At 43.7% G+C, this 24,829-nt stretch overlaps 1 protein-coding gene across 1 annotated transcript; it reads right to left on the reverse strand.

Moving 5' to 3' along the window:
- Positions 1 to 1,486: 1,486 nt before the first annotated feature.
- On the reverse strand, positions 1,487 to 10,408 carry lto1 (LTO1 maturation factor of ABCE1). The gene is made up of 5 exons (XM_079554943.1): positions 10,237 to 10,408; positions 6,938 to 7,043; positions 3,840 to 3,910; positions 2,900 to 3,017; positions 1,487 to 1,620 (listed from the first exon to the last, which is right to left on the reverse strand). The coding sequence occupies exons 1-5, from the start codon at positions 10,293 to 10,295 to the stop codon at positions 1,549 to 1,551; spliced, it is 426 nt and encodes a 141-aa protein (XP_079411069.1). The 5' UTR covers positions 10,296 to 10,408; the 3' UTR covers positions 1,487 to 1,548.
- Between the last annotated feature and the right edge of the window lie 14,421 nt (positions 10,409 to 24,829).

A 24,829-nucleotide genomic window follows, 5' to 3' on the forward strand; every position in this document is an offset into this window, starting at 1 on the left:
CAATAGCTGCTGTACGCTTTTAAGAGAATTCCAAGAACCAGGCTGTTTCTACACACTTATTTCTCCTCTCTGCTCGCTGGAGACCCTAACATTATGGGAAGAGGCAAAAGCCTCCATTTCAAGTCAATTTTCAACAACAACATTGTTGACACGTTTTGAAACAGCGTGTGTATTGATCTTTTTATGGCGTGTGCATTTAAACAGCCTGGTTCTTGGATTGGAGACTTAACCCAGATGTTACTCAGGCGTCCTTGGACTGATTTTAACCATTTAAAAACTCAGAGAAACGTTAAAATCCCAACTGTTTCGATGTTTCCATGCTTTGTCAAACGTGCTCCAGAGAGCGAGAGAGAAGTGTCGGCTTTACAGCTGTTCGCTACTCAACACCACGCCCCCGCGGACAAAAAACAAAACAAAAGAAAGCATAATATATATAAAATGTCTAGATTGTGACTCTTCACAAGTTTTTGATCGTCATATATTTCACACACCAAGTAACACACAATCGTGAAGTGAAATAAAATTTATACATGGTTTTGATTTTTCTTTATAAATAAAAAACTGAAAAGTGAGATGTGCATCTTTTAGTGCAACCAATTGCCTTCAGAAGTTGCATGAAGACTTCTGAATGATCACATGTCGACCCGATGACTAAATAGAGAGATCATGATGAGAAGGGTGCTAAGAACAGCACAAATCTTTCAACCCTGGCTACTTTGAAGGTTTGCATTTGTTTGCCTTCCAGATTCTTTATATTAAAATGGACTATACAGAGTTTAAAACTGTTAAAATTAAGTATTTTCCTCCCCCTACATGTTCCAGCCATGTCCTAATGTGTAGAATGAGCTCAGACCTGTTCACCACAACTGCCTCTAAAATCCTGCACTGTCACTCAAAGTGCCTCATGCACGAGCTTAATATAGAAGCTGCAGTTACATGTATGACCTGAGATGGCAGTAGTACAAAATGGCTAACTTGCATCTACCCCCTTTAAAATTGAAATCTGACAATGCTCAAACTTGTAGAATATAAGCGTGTGATGTCCACACATTCCAAGCACTTCAGACACTGATGACCCAAATGTTGGGATGGTATTTACCTTTCATTCTCGAGAATTGTTTTACTGATGTTCTACTTTAAAGTGCAGATGTTTTCTAATAAAGAACCACACCAATACATCTTTGACTTGGAGTTATTTGATCATTTAAAAAAAAAAAAAAATCACAAAAACACTCCCACACTCACAAAATTAAACCCGAACCAGCAGACAATTTCTGCAAAGTTAAAGAATGGTTCTCTGCCCATCCGCCACTGTCCACTGTCCACTGTCCACTGTCCACTGTCCACTGTCTCTTCGGACCCTCTTCTCACAAAACCAGAAACGTTGTGTCCTTTTCTCCACCTCTGGAAAGGTACAAATAGCTTGTGCAAATCAATCTCCACACTGGTCCACAGAAAGTGCAGCTTTGACCTGGGACATCCTGTCCTTGCTCCTGTGTCAGGGAACATTAACCCCAGTGGTTCTCTTTGGTCACATGTCCCTCTTGCTCAGAAAGATGTTCCCTCAGACGATTTCATGAAGTCCTTAAAGTCAGCGGAGATACTTAACATGGAACACACCTGAAGGCAGAAAAAAGAAAAATCGAGTTACAGCCGAACATTCAGTTTGTGGAGAAGTTGATTATGTTCAAGTGTCCCACGGACGTCACGGGCCGATAGAACTGTGGAGCAGAGTTCATGTTTACATGTCTATGCACTGCCTCAAATGTATCCATAAAAACATGAAGACGCTAAAAACTAATAAGCTACAAGTGCCCTCTAGTGCCTAATGTGCTGTACTTCATTATCTCAGGCGCCAGCTGCTGTCTGAACTCATTTCTAGCTCTCACAAACCCGCACATGCCAATTGTTCACTTGAGTCAACTAGACCCTGTGCGCTCCATCGTAGGACGCTTCTGTTTTTCTTTTCTAAAGTCTGAGCGAGGCGAGTGAGAGGAGCCTTGCTCTGTTTGACTTACACAACACTTCCCATGTGCAAATAACGAGTAAAAAGGATTTAACTGATCAGAAACTGTCACTTTAGTTGCGGAGTTAAATCATTGTTATGTAGAAATTGGCAGATTATCCGAATAGTTGCGGGGTTTTGGAAAAGCTGCAATGCCGCACTGATTTTACGGAGGTAGCCTGATTTTGAGTTGATAGTTGTAATCGCAACATCGCAACCACCGTTATCTGCACCCACCTTGATGAAGTTATATTACTCATTTATTTGACGTGCACCAATAGCTGCTGTACGCTTTTAAGAGAATTCCAAGAACCAGGCTGTTTCTACACACTTATTTCTCCTCTCTGCTCGCTGGAGACCCTAACATTATGGGAAGAGGCAAAAGCCTCCATTTCAAGTCAATTTTCAACAACAACATTGTTGACACGTTTTGAAACAGCGTGTGTATTGATCTTTTTATGGCGTGTGCATTTAAACAGCCTGGTTCTTGGATTGGAGACTTAACCCAGATGTTACTCAGGCGTCCTTGGACTGATTTTAACCATTTAAAAACTCAGAGAAACGTTAAAATCCCAACTGTTTCGATGTTTCCATGCTTTGTCAAACGTGCTCCAGAGAGCGAGAGAGAAGTGTCGGCTTTACAGCTGTTCGCTACTCAACACCACGCCCCCGCGGACAAAAAACAAAACAAAAGAAAGCATAATATATATAAAATGTCTAGATTGTGACTCTTCACAAGTTTTTGATCGTCATATATTTCACTTCTGTTCATCACAGAGCCACCAAAACCACACAGAAGGTGTATTAGAGTGTCTAGTTTTGTAATAACACAAACAAAAATGCATGTTTTTGGCACTCAATGTGTTTATGTTAACACTGTGGTTTAAAGAGTACCTGTCTAAACTTGGCCCGTACTTGGTCCATGACCTCCTTCAGCTTTTCAGACTGGGGATCGTCCAGAGGAGACTGCTCCAGCAAACTCAACAGGGCTCCCAGCGCTCTCACACGCTTCCTGATGATCACAGAACACAAAACACACAGGATTAAACCATCACAAGTCTGTTCTGTTCATGACACAGGACCCACAATGCAATCATGGTGCATTAGTGGAGAAAAGAGCAAGAGGGCGTGAAAAGGGCAATCAGCAGAACAGATAGCAGAGAGTCAGTGTTTCAAGTTCCGTCATTTACTCCTTGGGCAAGACACTTCACCCAGTGTCTGCCACAGCATGAATGAGTGTGTGAATGGGTGAGTGGTTCTTTGAAGTAAACAGTTTGGACAAGATCGGACATCGCTGTCTGGTTTGGAGCACTTTCTGTAAAAGATCGATCAAAAACGCCATGAAACTAGTTGGAACTTTAGAGATTTCGTCACTCCAAGTTATATAGAAGACAAGAATATGTGTTGCAGGCGGGAAGGCATTCAGAGCCAGCAGGCAGAGCACTAGTCGCTTTCAGAACTCCTTCGTTCCAACTTCTGTGGCACTTCAGTCACATGTCATTTTTAAGTAAGATGCTTTTCTGGGAGACTTTCTAAAAAGGTTATTATCATGTATGATTGTATTGTATGGAACTGTGTGAGCAGACAAGTGACACTGTAGCCCAAGACAAAACTTTTAATAAAGTTTATCTTATCTTATCTTAATGTGGCTGCTTCTAGAATCTGTGGCGCATTAGCAGAAACGAATGCATCAGAACTGTCCCGCGCTCTCCCTGGACACACACCAGCACTTTTAAGAAGACACCAAACTGCTTGGGGAATGCTGCCAGAGAGAGCTGTATCCTGAGGTGTCCTGCCTTATCAAACTCCATAGTTAGTAAAGTCGACATCATACCTGGATCTGGGGTCTGTGCCATTCTGGAGGAGACATTTCCACGTGTAAGCAAACCCAGAGTAAAAGGAAACCTGGAAAAAGGCAAACATACATTGATTACATGTGGGTGTTCTCGGACGGACGGACGGACGGACAGCCTGATTGGGTACTTGTACCACCTGTGTTGCTATTGGCGCATCCCTGTTTAATAAAAGGACTTTTATTCAGAGTGCCTCGGATTCTATTTGCCACACTCACAACCCCAAGGCGAGTTTACTCCATGTTTTCTTTGATCCTGGAAGAGCACCTGATTTTTAAATATTTAACACATTTGTGCGCCGGTGTTTTGAGAAATGCTGTGCCCCATGTAACACCAGAAATATACAAGAAAATGTTGCATAAAAAGACGCCTTTCAGGCAGTTGCTAATCATTAGCTTACAGGGTTAATAACGGCTAATGTTTGTACTGAGAGGCACATGGGAAACACCAGGCTCGAGCACCAGACGAAATGATTCAATAAATACAACGTTTAAGCACAAGAGCCTTCTCTTTTGGAGTGCAGCTCAGTCAATAACAAAGATATTTGAAGCGCGGCGTCAGTGCAGAACATAGAGAGCCCATCCCGGACCGCCCACATCTTCGGGCACGAGGCAAATCTGCCCTGATAACTAAATTATTCCATAGATAGCGTGTAAAGCAAGATCTCTTTTACGTAGGCCTACATATTGTTAAGTGCAAACGTACAGTAGCGAGAAAAAGTAAGTACACCATGTGGAATTTCTCAAATTTCTGCCTAAATGTCACTAAATGTGGTCTGATCTCCATCAAAATCACAGGAATGATTAAACAGCGTCTGCTTTAACTAATACCACCCAAATATTTACATTTTATATTTTTATTGGCCATAACATGTAAACATTCACAGGAGAGGGTGGAATAATAAGTACACCCCCTGAATCTCACTGAACTGCAGCAGTTTTGTAAAGAGGAATGGTCCAAGATTCATCCTGATCGTTGTGAGCGTCTGATCTGCTACTACAAAAAAACAGTTATTGCTGCAAAAGAAGGATCAGCAGATATTGAATACAGGGGTTCACTTACTTATTCCATGCATGTTGGGAATGACTCAGGTTTTTGTGAAAAATATCTTGATAAACTTGTGAATTAATTTTTCTATTGATGATGTCACGTTGTCCAGGCCCTGAGGAAACAAAACAGCCCCAGTGCCCCACACCATGATGCTCCTGCTCCAGACTTCACAGTGAGTGTAAAGATGTTAATGTGCTGTTCCATTTGTCCTCCACACATAATGTTGTGTGTTCCTCCCAAACTGTTCAACTTTAGGTCCAACAGTCCACTGAATATTTGTCAAGTAGTGCAGTGGAGCATCCAAGAGCTCTTTCACAAACCAAAGTTGAAAGTTTGGGAGGAACACACAACGTCATGTGTGGAGGACAAACCGAACAGCATCAACATCAAAACCCTCTCCCCACTGTGAAGTCTGGAGCAGGAGCATCATGGAGTGGGGCTGTTTTGTTTCCTCAGGGCCTGGACAACGTGACGTCATCAATAGAAAAATTAATTCATACTTTTAATCACGATATTTTGCAGAAAAACCCGAGACATTCACAACATGCATGGAATAAGTAAGTGAACCCCTGTATTAAATATCTGCTGATCCTTCTGTTGCAGCAATAACTGCTTTTCTGTAATTGCAGATTAGATGCTCACAACGTCAAGCAAACATATGCCTGGTGCGGTCGCCATAAGCAACATTAGGCAAATGAATGAGGCTGCAGATGCTGTCAATACTGGGCAGAAGGGGACTAGATTCAGCCAGGACAGCAGAGGCAGCACTGTTTATTTCCCCACACATGAGAATAACATTTGTAGAATTACTTTTGGAAACTCAACTTTCATTTTCTATTTCAATGACATAAAGGTAAAGCATTGCAATATGTCTGTCATATTGCAATGCTTTACCTTTAACTTTCGTAAAGATAATGCGAGCCCCCATAGGGCTGTAAGGCTCATTGATGTCCAATTTTTTTTTTCAAGGTCTTGACGACTGCAAAAACCTAACCTCAAGAGGCTGAGGTTTGTTAGTTTTTTTCTTTTGTCTCTGTATTTGAGTGGTAGATGTTCACCAATCAGAATAGTCGAACTAACAACTAACGCAGTTTTAAAAGCCTGAGAATAAAATGCCTTAAGACAAGACTTAAAATACTCCACTGTGAGCTCTGTTCATATGTGGAGGGGCACATATGAACTGGTTTTACGGCTCGTCATAGGCGTCTCAAGCTGGAGCTGGCTCTTAGACCTCAGAGAGCAGGGTGATGTATACATCAAGATGAATGTAAGTAATGTAAGTGCATTGCAGTAATCCAGACGAGTTGAGATAAAAGATAAAAAAAACTTTTTAAAACCAGCTTTTATCACCTCAGAGGTGATAAAAGCTGGCTTTAACAACAGTTAAAAGTAACTTTCTTCACTCATCATTTTTGAAGTTTATGCATTTAAATAGTGATGGGTATCGTTAATTTATTTAACGATACCCATTTATTTTTATTTATCGATACTACTACTCTTATCAATAATCCTTATTAATTTGGCATCCGCACAGTAAAGTGAAGATTACTGCGCGGATTTCGAACTACTCCTGGTATTATTACGCCTTACAATATAGTTCCCCCTTTTATCCGCTTAGAAAATCCACATTGTTTAATTTTGTGTAATTATACTTTGTAGTGTAACACTTCTCGTAACCATATTTAAATAGGGAAAACGTGGAAGAGCTTGGTAGCTTCTATCTTGACCTGTTTTGGAGCTATAGAGGAGAGAGGGAGAGGCTAAATGCTAACGCCGTCTGCGCTGTGTTTACGTGATTGAAGGCACGGGTGAAGACCAGACAGGTCCTAAAGAACTCGTCAAAGCTAAGGTAAGAACATATCTCAGTATGTAAAAACGGTGGCCTATTCCTTTAACGGTACCCTTATTGGTACTTTAAAAGGAAAAAAAAGTTAGATAGAGGCTACTATATAGCCATTAATTAATCCTTGGCCTATATTTATTTTTATTACAAAAAGTAAACCAAATGGTGCAGCCCTCCCCCACTGACCTCAGCGGAGAGCTTGGCCCCGTGCAGCGCTCCATGTCTGCGGCCGTCCTGTAGACCTCTGTTTGCTCCTCGCTCGTAGCCCTCTCTGTAACCCTCGCCACGAAACCTGCACACAAGTCATTGCATTCAAGCAGGACGAGAAACAAGAACAGGCTGATACAACTTACACATTCTGAGACATCCAAATAGTTCAATTCATTATATACTTCATCTGACATTAGAAGAGGTCAAAACACTTGCAAGTGCCATGGCAACCAGGGCTGGATGGACAGAAAAGAGACGAGTTCCAATACAACAAGGGCAGCTCATGAGGCTCAGAGCAATTTGAGTAAGATAGAGCACGACCCTCAGTAACACAAGTGTAAGCCAAGCTACTCTGACTTAAAGGGGCTATATCATGCTATTTTAGCCATTCCAAAGTTAAGTATAGGCATTTATATGATATATATTGTACCTCTACCATTATGGAGCACTCATTTTTGTGAAAAATATAAGTGTTTTCTGGAGGTATTTTTCAAACCGGAAGACACAACGCTTCGATTCAGTTAACTCCGCCCCCTCTCTCCGCGCATACAACTTTACCGTAATATAAATAAACAACAATAAGTGAAGTTACTTCACGATGCAGTTATATGGAGTTGACATCTGCAACACAGCTTCATAAATGGCTAACACACATGCTAATATGCTAACACACAAGCTAACCCGCGTTTGGATTGACTCACCCTCTGCTCCATCGCTGTTTACATTATGGGACTCGCGTTGGTTATAAAAGTTAATCCACTTTGATTCTGGCGAAGGTTCCCCAAACATCCATCAGTGACAGTCACAGAAAAACAATATTTTGGTGATAGTCGCTGAATCCCGGAGAAAAAAACAGCTGAGTGGCCTCTTCCTGAAAAAGGTTGAATATAAACTCCTCGTCCTAGTAGCCAAACGCGCTTCTTTTTCTCCGTCCGTGACATTATCGTTAGTTAAGAATAAAAAACAGGTGTCCAGAGTAGGTAACGAGCTCCATCTTCACAGCTGCAGCGCAAACATGACTGATCTGTTCAGACGCGATGTGTTTGTTTTGGCCTCAGCTGACCTGGAAGCACTTCGGGCACATCCTTTTTATTTTTTTTTATTTATTTTTTTCGTTTTTTACTCTTTGTTTCTCTCTTACGACAGAAATAATGAAAAAGCTGTTTTACAAATTATAATCAGGCCGTAAGCATAGAATTAAGACATTACATTACAGACGTCGAGCACTTCCGTTCCGTTGTTACGACACAACTGAGCACTCAGTCGTTCACCAGGAGAGGGCGGAGCAGCTGCTCAGAGAGCAGGATTCAGGAGGATTACTGAGAGCTGCGTGAATGAAGCCGCAAACCACTCTGGGGGTGTTTTTGATAAGGAAATAGCATAACAACGTGGCTAAAAGCTCCAAAAAGTCGATTTTGCATGATATAGGACCTTTAATGTTCAATACAAAGTACTTATAAGCAATACATTTTAGGGCTCAGTATGAAGCGTCTGTACAAGCATTTGTCCTGTTTCTTGTATATTTTTGATATTTTACTGAAGTAATTTGTGCTACATTGTGTTTCATGCTTACCACAGCTTCTGTTGTATTTTAAACCCCCACGTGACCAGTCCACATTTTCCCGAGCTTGTCTTTCCCCAAAACCTAGCCTGGCCTTAGCCATCCGGTCAATTATCATTTCCCTACATGTACGTCTGGGTATGATCTCAGTGGCCGCGCTACATCGGTTGAATTTCAGCCTACCATTCAGCATTTGCTGGTTGTAGTTTGGCAATGGCGGCGGATGCAAAAGTAATGGAAGCTCCTCAATCCGTTCTGGCTCGGATCCCAAATATCCAGAAATTAAAATCCAAGGCTGCTGTTCCCAAGAGTTATGATGGCTGCTTCATTACACAGTCACGACCAAATGCTAGCGATTGGGTAAAATCAGATCCAATCGTTTCAAACTTTAAAAAGGAGTTCACCCTCCCACCTAAAAACGGAGCTCAGTTGTGAAGATCCAGACTCTCTGTACGAAATGAGCGCGAGGGTATGACCAGGCTGCCCAAAACCTAAAAGCTTCTTGGAAAAGAGTGTCACGATAGCAACAAAAATTAGGCGGAAACGGGAATGAAAATGCAAAAAAAAGAGAGACAAAGATGTGACAAAAACGTGTGACAAAAACGCCAAAAGAGAGCACCAGAGAATGCAACAAAAGAGCGACAAAAAGCAATGAAAATGTGGCAAAAATGTGATGAAAATCCAACAAAACAAAAAAATGTCTCAACGGTGTGACAACGCAGCAACAACGCAAGGAAAAAGCTCAATTTTGATGAGTTTTGTAGGTCTTAGCTTTCAAATGAGGCACTACTTGGCCTATAGGCTGAAACCTTTAAGATTTGGGAAAAGGTGAACTGGAGAAAATGCACTCGGTGAAGGCGGGGGTTAAGAGGTTAAAGGGGCTAGATGCAAGTTAGCCATTTTATACTCACTACTGCCACCTCAGGTCATACGTGTAACTGCAGCTTCGTGCATGACGGCACTTCGGACCCGAATTAACGCCTTTTTGAGTGACAGTGCAGGATCTTAGAGACAGTTGTGGTGAACAGGTCTGAGCTCATTCTACACATTAGGACATGGCTGGAACATGTAGGGGGAGGAAAATACTAACTTTTAACATTTTCAAACTCTGTATAGTCCCTTTAAGATATTTATATATATATTTAAGATAAAGGTTTACAGTGATTTCTAAGCTCAAGGGTTGAAAGTATGTCATATCTTAGATGTGGTTTCTGGCCCACACTCAGGCCTCTTGCGGAACTGCTGCTCTAACAGTAAAGAATGTTCCCTCTCGGTCTGCTTTGACAAAGGGAACGTGCTGGTCGCTTCTTTACATGTCGGTGCATGTCGCCCTCTTTTTATTTTTTTATTTTTTATTGAACAGTTATATTAATGTTATAAACATTTATGCCAGGGGTTAAACACAAACTAAAATAATAAAGAAATAATAATAAAAAAGACACAAAAATGACAGAGGCAGCCCTTAGCAGCAGCACCCAAAAAAGGTTAAAGCATCAAGAGTCTTAATAGCTTTGGGGTTTGAAGAGGAACGTGTTGATCCTTTATATAGCATCATTTGACATCACCACACTCCGATACGTGTTTACTGTTCATCAAAATGCCTCCGACTGGCCAATATTAGAAATGACTTTGTTAAGGTTTAGTAGCAAAGTAAATGTTAGTTTGAAGCCACACCGCTAAAGTGTAACGTCAGCATCAGAGACACCTCGCTCACCTTTCCTCCGCCATTAGGATACTGTCAAACAAGTCCTCCGCCCCCGGACCCGCGGACATCTTTGCTCTATTATCAGGAGGGGATCTTTGGAAAAACAGTCACGGAAGACGCTCACAAGTGGCCGAAACATAGAAGATACAACTAACAACAACTGCCAACAGCCGCCATCTTGGTCCTCCTGGCACTGTCTTCTTCTCCGTTTTGGGGCTTTCTTAGCGGGTGGCATTCAACTGAAAGGTGCATTTACGCCACCTGCTGTATGGGAGGGTGAACTACGTCCTAACGGCACTAACAGAGAAACAACAAACAAACAAACAAACAAACCCACTAAATCCTTCTTATAACTTTTTTTTGTATTATTATTATTATTATTTTTATAAATGTTTATTACAAAATCTCATGGAGACAAACAGCAAATCAGGCAATGCAACGACAAAGTGTACATTGAAAGTGAAAAAACCTTAAGAGTAAAATAAAAGAGGCCTCGTTTTCAGATTTAAAGGAGGATAAAAAAAAAACGTAATTCATATGGCAGCTGTTTTTTCCATTTATTTTTGTGAAAGTGGTATTTACCCATAATGATGATAAAGTTAATAAAAAGTGAAATATCCCTCGTCAGTTTAGAATTAAAGATAACAATATCTTCCATTGTACATTGAATGGACATCCTGTGGACATTCCCACTAACTGGGCAAGAGAAGAATAAATGTTCTGTTTGTTCTGGGTTTTCATGACAAAAGTCACAATAAGGGTCAACTTCAAAACCAAATCTACCCCGAGTGTCTCCGCAGATGGATAGTAGGCCTAATTATTAAGAATTTGAAATAGCATTTCCTTTACTTTGGCCATTTTATGAAATTCCAATGTTTTTCCGAAAAAGTTGGATTATCTAATATTTTAAGTTTTATCTTCCTGTCATAATCATGATAGATATATTCTTTGAAAGCTTTATTTAAATATTTGTTGTCACATTTTTTTGATTCCTTAAGAAATTGAAATAGCGTCTTCACTTTAACCTTGGTCAGAACATTTCTCACATGTAGGCTATCTCCAACCCCTGACTACGCAGATCCTGCACCAGAACTTGTCTTGGTCCTAAGTTCGTTTTTTTTCTTCTTGATACCACTAGGCCTACTTTAACGATACCTGCTTTTCAGTACCGGTGCCTTAGCGTCATGTTTTTTGATACTATGTTATTTTAATTGAGTTAAAGGGGCTAGATGCAAGTTTGCCATTTTATACTCACTGCTGCCACCTCAGGTCATACGTGTAACTGCAGCTTCTATATTAAGCTCGTGCATGACGGCAATTCGGACCCGAATTAACACCTTTCTGAGTGACAGTGCAGGATTTTAGAGGCAGTTGTGGTGAACAGGTCTGGGCTCATTCTACACATTAGGACATGGCTGGAACATGTAGGGGGAGGAAAATACTTAATTTTAACATTTTTAAATTCTGTAGAGTCCCTTTAAAATAGCCTACTGTTTATAAAAAAGTATTGTTCAGGAGAAAGTCAACCTGGGGTAGACTGACCGAAGCAAGGCAACCAGTCTGTGCCATCGGACCCTCTGTCTGACCACTATCACCCACTCACTCACACACTACACTCACCCAGGCTTCCTGGTGTTAGCCTACCAAATGGTCTCGCATCCAAATACCGGGGCGCGGCGCCTACCCCGTCATTCCGACAACCCGTCATTGCGACGTCCCCCCGATCCAACACTTTTTGATACCCCCAGTCCGACAATATTTTTGAGTGTAGCCCCCCCGATATGCCTGTTTTAACTTCAGCGCTGATTCTTCTGCTCCGAAGGGAGTCCTGAGACTCCAGAGATTAAAGGGTGGCAGCGGTTAGTGCTCTCGCTTCACAGCAAGAAGGTCCCGGGTTCGATTCCCACCTGAATGGGGCCTTTCTGTGTGGAGTTTGCATGTTCTCCCCGTGTCTGCATAGGTTTCCTCCGGGTACTCGGGCTTCCCCTACCACTAAAAACATGTACAATAGGCCAGGATGAATGATGTGTGTGAGTGAATGTATGGAGGTGGACGTGTGCAGTCTCCCCCAGGGGAAACTGAAGCTACAAACGAAGAGTGTGGAGTGAATGTACAATTGTCTCATGTGAAGCACTTTGTGACTATGTCTGTGAAAGGCGCTATATAAATAACGATCTTCTTCTTCTAAAGGGGTTAGAGGTAAAGATTTCAAAAATAAAACAAGATAAGAACCACCCTACTGAAGAAATGACTGAAAGGTGTGTGATCACTTATGATGTTGTTGCTTTTTTACTAATTATTCCTTTCTAGATGCTGGACGGAGTTACAGTGAATACTGTATGGACTGTTGCTGGTGATCTTTGTGTTTTTTAACTGTAAACTATAAACCTGTTGTCCTTAAAATGAGCTCACTGTCTCTTAACACATGTGTTGTTCAATATCCCTGTCAAAAAATCTATAAATTACAAAGTGGTAATATCAATCCTTCTATCACCCGAATACACTTGCACCATCCTGCCTCCAATCTGGCCCCCAGTGACAAAATATAAGTCAACTACAAACATAAAAACGAGCAAATCATCCAAACTCACAGAAGTGAGGCTCTCTGTAATATGAGCTTACCTCACTTTCTAACTCGCTGTGTGGGGACAGGCAGAGTAGACCTTCACCTTATATGTAGTAAATGGTAAATAGTCTCAACTTTTTAACCAAAGAGCTTTCCATGACGGGACGCTCACGCCATCATTCACCAGTGTACGCAGACACAGTCAGAGACCACTTTGGCCTGGAGCATTCCTTTTGTGTTTGAAGACCAAATATTCCTTTCCCTGGGGAATTACATACCTTTACAGTCCAAAAAGTCCACATTGAGAGGTGCGGCCAGCAGAGGGAGCCACCGCATACAGTTTGGAGCGTCCCTGAAGCGGCCTCACCAAAGGCAGGGGCTGCGTCTGAACTGCTCAAATAATACCTCCTACGTCCTGACCTGATGATGATCCTTAACCTTTCATGGGGTCAACTGTTATATCTCTATGTAGTTAGTAAACTAGAGCTTCAGCAACAGCTGTTTCGGAAAAAACTACATCCCCAATACAGTATTGGACTACAAAAAACACTCCTACTGCAGCCACTGACTTTAATGACTCAAACATGAACCACAATTATGATATGAAGCCTCACAGAAAACAGACCATGATAAAAAAAAAACGTGAACCCAACCGTGAGAGCTGAACCCCTAATATTTATCCATAAACATTCCACTGTCTCTTGAATTTTATTCCCTGAGTAAACCTATTGTAGATGTAGTCAATCAATCATTTAATCAAAGTTTCTTTACAACGGGCTCACTTTTTTCTGCACACTGCAGCGAGTAGGCAACTTTGCACTTGACTATATTGTCCATACAGTGGTTTCAAACCTGAGGGGTGCCAAGGATTACAGAGGCTCAAAGGGTCAGGTCATGACTAAAAATCATCAAATATGACTGAGACAGGAGAACAATGTGGATACAACACTCCAATTGCATTTTTAGCATTCATAGTTTTATAAATTAGTGGCCATAATTTTTGGAATGACTACTGCATGTGCAGGGAGTGCTTCAAGTAAAAAGGCTGGGAACCACTGGTCTACTTAGTGCGGGTCTACAGCTATAGTGAGTGACGGGTTATACATTTCTTTGTAATAACTCATAATCCCAGATCATCATGTGGAGACGAGTGAGGCCAGGCCGAAGGCCGGGTCTCAGCTAGTATATCACATACATGCCTATAGTTTTCTTTGGAATGGCTAAAATAGCATGTTATAGATCCTTCAAAAAATCTGTACCAAAATGTGGATTCAATGTCATTATCTGTCAGGCATTCACAATGTCATGACATCCTGATGGAAAAGGCAAAAAAAATGAATCTTGTTTTGAACGTGGTTTGGTTGTTGAGCTGCATGAGCAGGGCCTCTCAAGGTGCAAGGTGGGATGTAGTGAAACAGTCATTTAGAATTTCCTAAAAGATGAAGGATATGTAACAAAAATGTCAAGTGCAAGACCCAAAATAAATGTCCCCAGCACTGAGTCGGAGGATCTGATTTGCTGTGCGATCCTCAGCCCAAATGAAGCCGTTACTGAAACTGACTGCAGCCCAGTGACCATCAGAGGCTTCAAAACAAAAACATCTTCAAAGGCTTCGTCTCTTTGAGCCACAGAACTGTCCGTTTGGGCTCTTGAGGGAGATCAAACATGGGACATTAAAAGGTGGAAGAAAGTTTGATTCTCTGATAAACCTTGATGGTCCTGATGGTTCCCATCATTACTGGGATGACAAGCAGATCCACCTGAGATGTTTTCTGTGCCCCACAGAGAGGGGGCGCCATAATGCCCTTCAGTGGAACAATGGACCTTCAGGTGGTGCAGGGCATCAAACGGCCTCTTTGACCTTTTCAAGGCATGTGGTCCTAAACAGCTGCAAAAACAGAATATTTCATTTTATTTGTTTTCAATAAAAGTTTTTTTTAAAAATGGTCTTGTTCCCAGTTATTCTTGTTGCATATTGAAGTTTTACTAACCTTGTTAAGATCCAACCATGTAAAATGTGAATGTTTTCTTTACCATTTTTCAACTGGTCTTAAACTTTGGATCAGGACTGCATTTGTAGCATCCTGGTTCTGGTTCCTTCTCTGGTCTTTCTTGCTTCTGACACTAGAGGGCAGTAGTGCATTCATAATCAGGGCTTGTGTGCAGTAGTTTTCCCACCATTTGTAATGTGTTTTTACACATAAATCACAAAAAATCTATAGATTTATAGAAACATATGTAAGAAAACTTTTTTCCCCTTCCCCCAATCTTATCTTATCTTATCTTATCTTATCTTATCTTATCTTATCTTATCTTATCTTATCTTATCTTATCTTATCTTATCTTATCTTATCTTATCTTATCTTATCTTATCTTATCTTATCTTATCTTATCTTATCTTATCTTAAACTTCTGGAACATCACTGGAAATAGCACCAAATTATCGGAGCTCCAGAATAATAGGGTTAAATTGTATTAATTTTTTATGAATTTGTTTGCAGATATTCCAGTAATAACCAGTTTATGCATACACCAAATGTGAATAATGCTGAATTTGACCCACAAAATACCTGCAATTTTGGACATTCAATACCATTTATTTAATTTATTTATTGGTTTATTTGGTCGGGACAGTGCATGTTAATGAACATACATGGTCTCATTCATGTAAACATGCCACACCGGATTGTAGCTTTCCATCCGTCGTCCCCTACGCGCACTCTTTAACACACTCAGATTCCTCCTGACCTATTGTACATGTTTATTCGCGTTATTCCGCCCCGCCCACTCTTGCATCTTTTTGCCTTGTCTTGGAACTTCCGTTGTATACATGCATTTCAGTCACGTGACTTCTGTAGTTCTAGCCGCCATTTTGAACACCGCTGGCTAATGCAACAGTGTATCAATCTGCGTCTCAACTAGTTGAATTCAAGATGCTGCATCAAAAACTTGACAGCAGAGGAGCTGAACACATACACAATTAAGATTGAAACCTTGGGATTTTATCCTTATCAACTGTGAGATTTTTTTAACGCCACTTAAAACCAGTGACTTAACCGAGCACATTTCCTCCAGTTTCACATTACCCAAAGCTTCTCGACTGGAGCTTACAGCCGAGGCCAGAGTATATTCACGTAGGTAAACAGATAGCCTAGCGTTTGTTTGTAGCCTAGCCTCGTTTGCGCTACAATGTTTCCGCGTTGCTTCACTTACCTGAACCAAAGTGCTCACTGCACAGCTTGGAGTCGGCTGTATGAGTCCAGTGGTCTCTCCTGATGGCAGTTATCCATTTCTGTCGACGAACTGGGTCTTTAGGAAACTTGTAGAAAGCGAGTCCCTGTCTTGAGACAGGGTATTGTACATCCCACAGCGCAACAGGCGGATGGCATAACAGCGGTGTTCGGTGCTTCAGTATTCAAAATGGCGGCCACAACAATGAGTGACGTCACAGGAAATGCATGTATTGACACTTCCGGTAGAGCGCGAAGCCCATTCATTTAAATGGAGAACGAGGGAAAATGTTTGTCGCTAAATATGATGTTTAGTAGTTTGATTAGTGTAAAATGCCCAATGTTCATTTGCAGCAAGTCAACAATGCACCGTTTCTCAGCGTGGACGAAAATGTACTGTTTTGTGTAGTAACTGATTTATGTGGATTTCTCCAGTCCCATGTTAACTGATAGGAGAAAAGGGGCGGGCACAATCCATGGCGGCGCCCACGCGAACTTCCGGAGTAAGGTGAATAGTGGTAGGGGAAACCGGAGTACCTGGGGGAAACCTGCACAGACACAGAACATGCAAACTCCACACAGAGGGTGGCACACCGCCACCGTGTCGCAGCCACAAAAACGTTATAGTTGATCTGTAGATCTAAATTTTAAATTTAGACTGCAGGAAAATGCTTCTGTGCCTGAGACAATCTGTCAAAAGCACATGGCTCCCATAGTGCAGCACCCAGCATATAGTCAGGAGTACCTGTCAAAATTCTGTCAGGAGTACTGTCGGGTTGTACGATAATGAGCTCTGTCGGGAGCACTGTCAGGAGTACCGTCAGGAGTACTGTCAGGATTACTGTCAGGGGCCTCTTCAGGAGTACTGTCAGGAGTACCGTCAGGAGTACTGTCAGGAGTATTGTCAGGGGTATCGTCAGGAATACTGTCAGGAGTACTGTCGGGGGTATCTTCAAGAGTACCGTCTGGAGTGCTGTCAGGAGTATCGTCAAGAGCACCGTCAGTAGTACCGTCTGGAGTTCTGTCAGGTGTATCGTCAGGAGCACTGTCAGGCTTATCGTCAGGAGTACTGTCAGGGGTATCGTCAGGAGCACTGTCAGGAGTACTATCAGGGGTATCTTCAGGAGTACTGTCAGGAGTACCATCAGGAGTACTGTCAGGAGTACTGTCAGGGGCATCGTCAAGAGCACTGTCAGGAGTACTGTCAAGGGTATCGTCACGAGCACTGTCAGTAGTACTCTCGGGGTATCTTCAGGAGTACTGTCAGGAGTACCGTCAGGAGTACTGTCAGGAGTACTGTCAGGGGTATCTTCAGGAGTACTGTCACGAGTACTGTCGGGTATCTTCAGGAATACTGTCAGGAGAACCGTCAGGAGTACCGTCAGGAGTACTGTCAGGAGTACTGTCAGGAGTACTTTCAGGGGTATCTTCAGGAGTACTGTCAGGAGTACCGTCAGGAGTACTGTCAGGAGTACTGTCAGGAGTACTGTCAGGAGTACTGTCAGGAGCACTGTCAGGAGTACTGTCAGGAGTACTTTCAGGGGTATCTTCAGGAGTACTGTCAGGAGTACCGTCAGGAGTACTGTCAGGAGTACTGTCAGGAGCACTGTCAGGAGTACTGTCAGGGGGATCGCCAGGAGCACTGTCAGGAGTGCTCGGTGCAGGGTGATTCTGTTGTACATGTTGTGAGAAAGGGGAAGTGTACACCTTCTTGCTGATGGTATTGTATTGACTTTCAGGGTTTGTTTTTGGCGGCATGTCCCCAAACATGTCTGTGTGCGTTTGCAGCAGCGCGGCCTGAGTGGGTTTGTGGGGTCAGTGTGGGCTTGTGGGGGGTCCTGCAGATTCCAGTGTGACAGTTAGGGCCCTCCACACTCCCTGGAGAGGCCCTTCAGTGAGTAGCAGCCGAGTGCGGCCCGTCGCTGCACCGCACAATTATCCCCCAGACTCCCCCAGCTCCATGTGCTCCTCCATGTGGTCTGCGGGGAACATTTAACTCATTGTTGCCCCTTAATCCTCACCTCCACCCTGTCTGTGACCCCGGAGCCAGCCCACTGCCCAATGAGGGCAGGCCACAATATTTACTCCAATTAGCTACTTTTGAAATGATTTCCTCAAGTAAAAGTAGATACTGAAATACTGTAAATACTAGAAGAGTCAGATAGTAATTTGTGTAAATGTGACTTTAGTTTGTTTTGTCTGATTAATATATTAGCACTGGAAGATATTTCTGAAGAATACACCATAAGAGTCCTTTAGTTTCCATGGAGAAAGATATTTACAATAGATGAAAAATCTTAATTTCCTTGAAATAAACTGTTGTAGTAGCCCCATGGACCGGCAGGGAGTACTTTCAGGAGTACCGTCTGGAAATTCGACTCATCAAGGACAAAAGTACTTATTTCAAGATTACTTTTTGCAGTGTAAGAGTATTAATACTTCATAATATATTATTAATTAACTATTTCAAATATAGTTGTGTTTTACTGCAGTAAAGGGGCTTTCTCCAGAAGCATCAGAAGTAAAGTATACATCAACAGCCTATAACGACTCTATTGACATGACCGACGGCTCTTTCGAACGGCTCTTTCTTTTTGAAAAGACACTCTTTTTTCAGTCAATTTTACCCAGAACTCCCCAAACAATGGAGAAGGCCACACAAGTCAACTCAAAGCTTAATTCGTTAAAAAAATATTTGTCAGATAGTCGCAGCCTCATTTTATTATAAGTTGTGAGTCTTTTAGAACTACTACTTCATGAACTACTACTTCATAAAAGTAAAAATAGAAAGGCAGACCTGTTTTGGTTCTGTATAAGAAGGGCCTAATTCTGACCTATCGGTGATCAGTGACATAAAACAATTAAATGGCAACATATTTGTTTACAGTCAATACTTGTCTGCTTTCTTTCAATATGGCCGACATAATAATTGGTGTCTCTGTGCTCGGGAGGAGTCACCCAGGGCAGCGTTGGGTCCAAACCAGCGTGGCCTCAGTAAAGGTAGTGAGTAAATGAGGGTTTAATGGAGGAGAAGGACGATCAGAATGGCGTGGGGCAGGCTGGGGTCAGAGGGGAGCGCTGCTGATGGACATGGGCTAAGACAGACCTTCGTTAGATCATGCTCCTGATGAGGACACAATGAGGACAGCAGACCAAGCCATGCCCCCATGGTAACACAGTGTGTAACTCAGTTCACTTTTGAGAACCACCGGCCTAGACTTCGATGAAAAGATAAGATGATCCTTTATTGATCTCACTATGGAGAAATTCACTTGTTACATCAGCTCTCAAGAAAAAACCTGTAAAATAGAAATGTGCAAACAATTTCAATATAATTAGAGGTATCTTATAACCTGGCTAACGCCAGGCTGCTGTGTGCGCTCGAATTATTTCGAACTGCACAACAGCCTGGGGACCATGGCCGACATCTCCGGTGGATTTGGGAACCAATCACAGAGCGAGGAGGGACGGCAAGACGATGACGCGCTATTCGATATACGGAAGCTTGTAGTTTATTTACGGATAATAAAAAAAAAAGTTTATTTACGGATCCAACGTGACAGCAGCAGACACGATGGTATTTTTTGATCAAGCTTTAGACCTTGTTCTAAATAGTTTATATTCAAAAGTTTACAGCGGGGACGTCAGACGTCATCTCATACGATGATACGATTGGCCATGGCTACGTGCAGACGCAAGAGACTTTTTTTTTTTTTTTCGTATCGCCCAATAAACGAGTATGGACGATCATAAACCACACCTCTCCTACGAGAAAATGAATTGGTGGTCCCCAGACTAAATATCACTTGTGATTTTAGTCTGGTGTTAGCCAGGCTAGGTATCTTATATACAATGGATACGAAAGCTTTAAGGGGCAAAACGTATAAACAAAAAAACATCAATTAAAACAGACTACACAATGTCAGCATCGACAGTGCAAAGTTTACAGTCCTAGTGAAGGTGGTTGATAAAGTGACGCTGGTACAGAGATTATTGCACGTAGTTAGTTATTGCACATGAGTTACTTTATAGTTGCGTTGTACAGTCTAACAGCAGCTGGTGGGATGTTACAGTCTGTCACCTGTAACGTTCACCCCAGTGGATGTTACAGTCTGTCACCTGTAACGTTCACCCCAGTGGATGTTACAGTCTGTCACCTGTAGCGTTCACCCCAGCGGATGTTACAGTCTGTCACCTGTAGCGTTCACCCCAGTGGATGTTACAGTCTGTCACCTGTAGCGTTCACCCCAGCGGATGTTACAGTCTGTCACCTGTAACGTTCACCCCAGTGGATGTTACAGTCTGTCACCTGTAGCGTTCACCCCAGTGGATGTTACAGTCTGTCACCTGTAGCGTTCACCCCAGCGGATGTTACAGTCTGTCACCTGTAGCGTTCACCCCAGCGGATGTTACAGTCTGACAGCAGCTGGTGGGATGTTACAGTCTGTCACCTGTAGCATTCACCCCAGCGGATGTTACGGTCTGTAACATAGCCTGCTGTCTACAGATCTGAGCAAAGGCCTTAGAACTTCATACCAGAACTGTCCTTCCCATTTTCAAACTCCTGACGACTTCGGCACTCAGAGTGTTCGTAACAGTGCCCTTTTCTGCTGTTTTGTTTTAGATGTCCACTGCAGTGGTCATTTTGACAACATACTTTTTAGTTTTAGTTGACTCAAATTGATTGTGATTTTTTTCTACTAAATCGAAGATTAATCAACTTTACATTACACAAAAAAGCAACCAGCAAAAGCTGTTCCTGCAGTGAATTTAAATGATATGAGGCTCTTTCAAACTGTCACTGTGAATTTAGTCTCGTCTTTTCATTAGTCCCACGAACAACTTTATTTTAGTCAGCAACTAAAATACAAAACTACTTTGACTCAAATGATGAAGAAATAATCGCTGGTCCCCTGTGAGAGCGCTACAGGTAAATATTTTGACCTCTTTTCAAGGTGATTTCCAAAGACGTTTTTTGTCTTTGCGGAGGACACGTGTGGCCCGTCACCTCTGATCATGCTTTGCCTGTGCATATCTAAATCCACCGCCGAGGAGGGCACATTAAAGGCTCCTGCATGTCATTAGTGAGGGTTAGACAGGCCAGATTACAAAGCAGGCCCCTGTAATGTTGCCTGGTGTGGGCCCGTGACAACAGACGTCTGCAGCGTGGACACACCAGAGTAGCTGCCTCGGGGTGACTCACAAGGTACTCCTACTCCCTGGAAAAGCCCTGGGCTCATGCCTTGGTGTGAAAAGTATTTCTCGGAACACACTTGTGCAGTGATTCTTATCTAGTGGGCCGGGACACAAGAGGAGGTCACACACTATTTCTAATTTCACCACAATATGTACGAGCAACCTCATTGTGTGGTCAAAACACATTCTTCAATCAATGTGCCGCACTTTGTAGTAACATTCTCATGTTCCAATAACTTATTGTTTAATGTGGTAAAAGTTATGGTAGGACATAATAACTGCGATGTATTAAAGGTCATTTTGACATTCCTCAGGTTCGGGGGTGGGGTGGAAATGAGGAAATGTCCAGGGCAAACACGGAGGTGTGGTCACCCAAATAACTGATGTAAATGATGTAAATGACAAATAGGCCCTGAAAGTTTCACAATAGACGTAGATAACTTTTACTAGAATTCAACTCATGTCTTAGAGTTCACCTCATGTAAAATTTGGGAAAAACAAAAGTGTACAATTTTTGTTCAGTTATATCCAGGTTTAAATATACAGGTGAAACTTGGAAAATTTGAATTTTTTGAAAAAGTTCCTTTATTTCTGTAATACAACTTAAAATGTCAAACTAATATATGTTTTAGACTCACAACATGCAAAGTGACATTATGTCAAGCCTTTGTTTGTTATAATTTTGATGATTATGGCTTACAACTTGTAAAAAACCCAATCTCAGAAAATCTGAATATTGTGAAAAGGGGCTATATTGTCCCTCAAAGTGTCTCATTTCATCAGCTAATGAATCCAAAACACCTGCAAAGGGTCCCTGAGACTTTAAATGGTCTCTCAGTCTGGTTCAGTAGAACTCACCATCATGAGGCAGACTGCTGACCTGACAGTTGTGCAGAAAACCATCATTGACACCGTCCATAAGGAGGGAAAGACTCAAAAGGAAATAGCAAAAGAAGTTGGATGTTCTCAAAGTGCTGCATCAAAACACATTAATAGAAAGTTGAGTGGAAGGGAAAAGTGTGGAAGAAAAAGGTGCAAAAGCCGCAGAGATGAGCACAGTCTGGAGAGGACTGTCAGGAAAAGGCCATTCAAAAGTGTGGGGACCTTCACAAGGAGTGACTGAGGCTGGAGTCAGTGCATCAAGAGCCTCCACATACAGACGGATCCTGGACATGAAATGTCAGATTTCTCTGGTTGAAGCATCCTGGTCTTCCATTACAGAGCCACACACCGCATTAAGGCAGTCATCCAAGTAAAGAGGCTCTAACCAAGTACAAAGTACATTTGCATGATTATAATTTTCAGAGGGCCAACATTTATCTGTTTAAAATCCATCCATCCGTCCATCCATCCATTTTCTTCCGCTTTATCCGGGGCCGGGTCGCGGGGGCAGCAGTCTCAGCAGAGATGCCCAGACTTCCCGATCCACACACACCTCCTCCAGCTGTTCTGGGGGGACCCCGAGGCGACACCAGGCCAGCTCGGAGACATAGTCCCACCACCGTGTCCTGGGTCTTCCACGAGGCCTTGTCCCACTAGGACATGCCTGGGATACCTCCCGCGGGAGGCGACCAGGAGGCATCCGGAACAGATGCCCGAGCCACCTCAGCTGGCTCCTTTCGACGTGAAGGAGCAGCGACTCTACTCCAAGCTCCTCCCGGGTAACTGAGCTCCTCACCCGATCTCGGAGGGTGCGCCCAGCCACCCTGCGAAGGAAACTCATTTCGGCCGCTTGTATTCGCGATCTTGTCCTTTCGGTCACTACCCAAATCTCATGACCATAGGTGAGGGTGGGAACGTAAATCGATCGGTAAATCGAGAGCTTTGCCCGCCGACTCAGCTCCCTCTTCACCACAACAGTCCGATACAGCGACCGCATCACTGCTGACGGCGCACCGATCCGTCTGTCGATCTCACGCCCCAATCTGTCCCTCACTCGTGAACAAGAGCCCGAGATACCTGAACTCCTCCACTTGAGGTAAGGAATCCCCACCGACCTGAAGAGGGGAAACCACCTTTTTCCGGTGGAGAACCATGGCCTCAGATTTGGAAGTGCTGATCCTCATCCCGGCTGCTACACACTCGGCTGCAAACCACCCCAGAGCGTGCTGAAGGTCCTGGTTTGTTGAAGTCAACAGAACAACATCATCCGCAAACAGCAGAGATGAGATCCTGAGGCTCCCAAACCGGACACCCTCCGGCCCCTGGCTGCGCCTAGAAAATCTGTCCATAAAAGTAATGAACAGAACCGGTGACAAAGGGCAGCCCTGGCGGAGACCAACACACACCGGGAACAGGTCTGACTTTTTGCCGGCAATGCGAACCAAGCTCCTGCTGCGGTCATACAGGGAACGGACAGCCCTTAGCAGAGGGCCCCGGACCCCATTCTCCCGGAGCACCACCCACAGGGCACCACGAGGGACACGGTCGAACGCCTTCTCCAGATCCACAAAACACATGTGGACTGGTTGGGCGAACTCCCACGAACCCTCGAGCATTAAGCACTGCTTCCCCCTCCAGAGGCGCCGGATGGTTTGCCAGAATCTCCTCGAGGCTGACCGATAGTCCTCCTCCATGGCTTCTCCGAACTCCTCCCAGACCCGAGTTTTTGCCTCCGCGACCGCACGAGCTGCAGCACACTTGGCCTGCCGGTACCTCTCAGCTGCCTCCGGAGTCCCACAAGCCAACAAGGCCAGGTAGGACTCCTTCTTCAGCTTGACGGCATCCCTTACTTCCGGGCGCCACCACCGGGTTTGGGGATTGCCGCCGCGACAGGCACCAGAGACCTTACGGCCACAACTACAAGCAGCCGCAGTGACAATGGAGGAGGAGAACATGGTCCACTCTGACTCCATGTCCCCAGCCTCCCTCGGAATCTGGGTGAAGTTCTTCCGGAGGTGGGAGTTGAAGACCCCACTGACAGAGGGATCCGCCAGACGTTCCCAACAGACCCTCACAACGCGCTTGGGCCTGCCAGGTCTGACCGGCTTCCTCTCCTGCCAGTGGATCCAGCTCACCACCAGGTGGTGATCGGTTGACAGCTCCGCCCCTCTCTTCACCCGAGTGTCCGAGACACGCGACTGGAGATCTGACGACACAACTACAAAGTCGATCATCGACCTCCTGCCTAGGGTGTCCTGGTGCCACGTGCACTTGTGGACACCCTTGTGCTCGAACATAGTGTTCGTTATGGACAAACTGTGACTAGCACAGAAGTCCAATAACAGAACACCACTCGGGTTCAGATCGGGGAGGCCGTTCTTCCCAATCACTCCCTCCCAGGTCTCACTGTCGTTACCCACGTGGGCGTTGAAGTCCCCCAGTAGAACAATGGAGTCCCCAGTCGGAGCACCATCTAGCGCCCCTCCCAGGGACTCCAAGAAGGCCGGGTACTCTGCACCGATGTTGGGCCCGTAGGCCGAGACAACGGTGAGAGACCTTTCCCCAACCCGAAGGCGTAGGGATGCAACCCTCTCGTTCACCGGGGTGAACTCCAACACGTGACGGCTGAGCTGGGGGGATATGAGCAAACCCACCCCAGCCCGCCGCCTCTCCCCGCGGGCAACTCCAGAAAAATGGAGAGTCCAGCCTCTCTCCAGGAGTTGGGATC

The sequence above is a fragment of the Gobius niger genome (assembly GCF_951799975.1).
Source record: "Gobius niger genome assembly, chromosome: 4".
Classification (NCBI taxonomy): domain Eukaryota; kingdom Metazoa; phylum Chordata; class Actinopteri; order Gobiiformes; family Gobiidae; genus Gobius; species Gobius niger.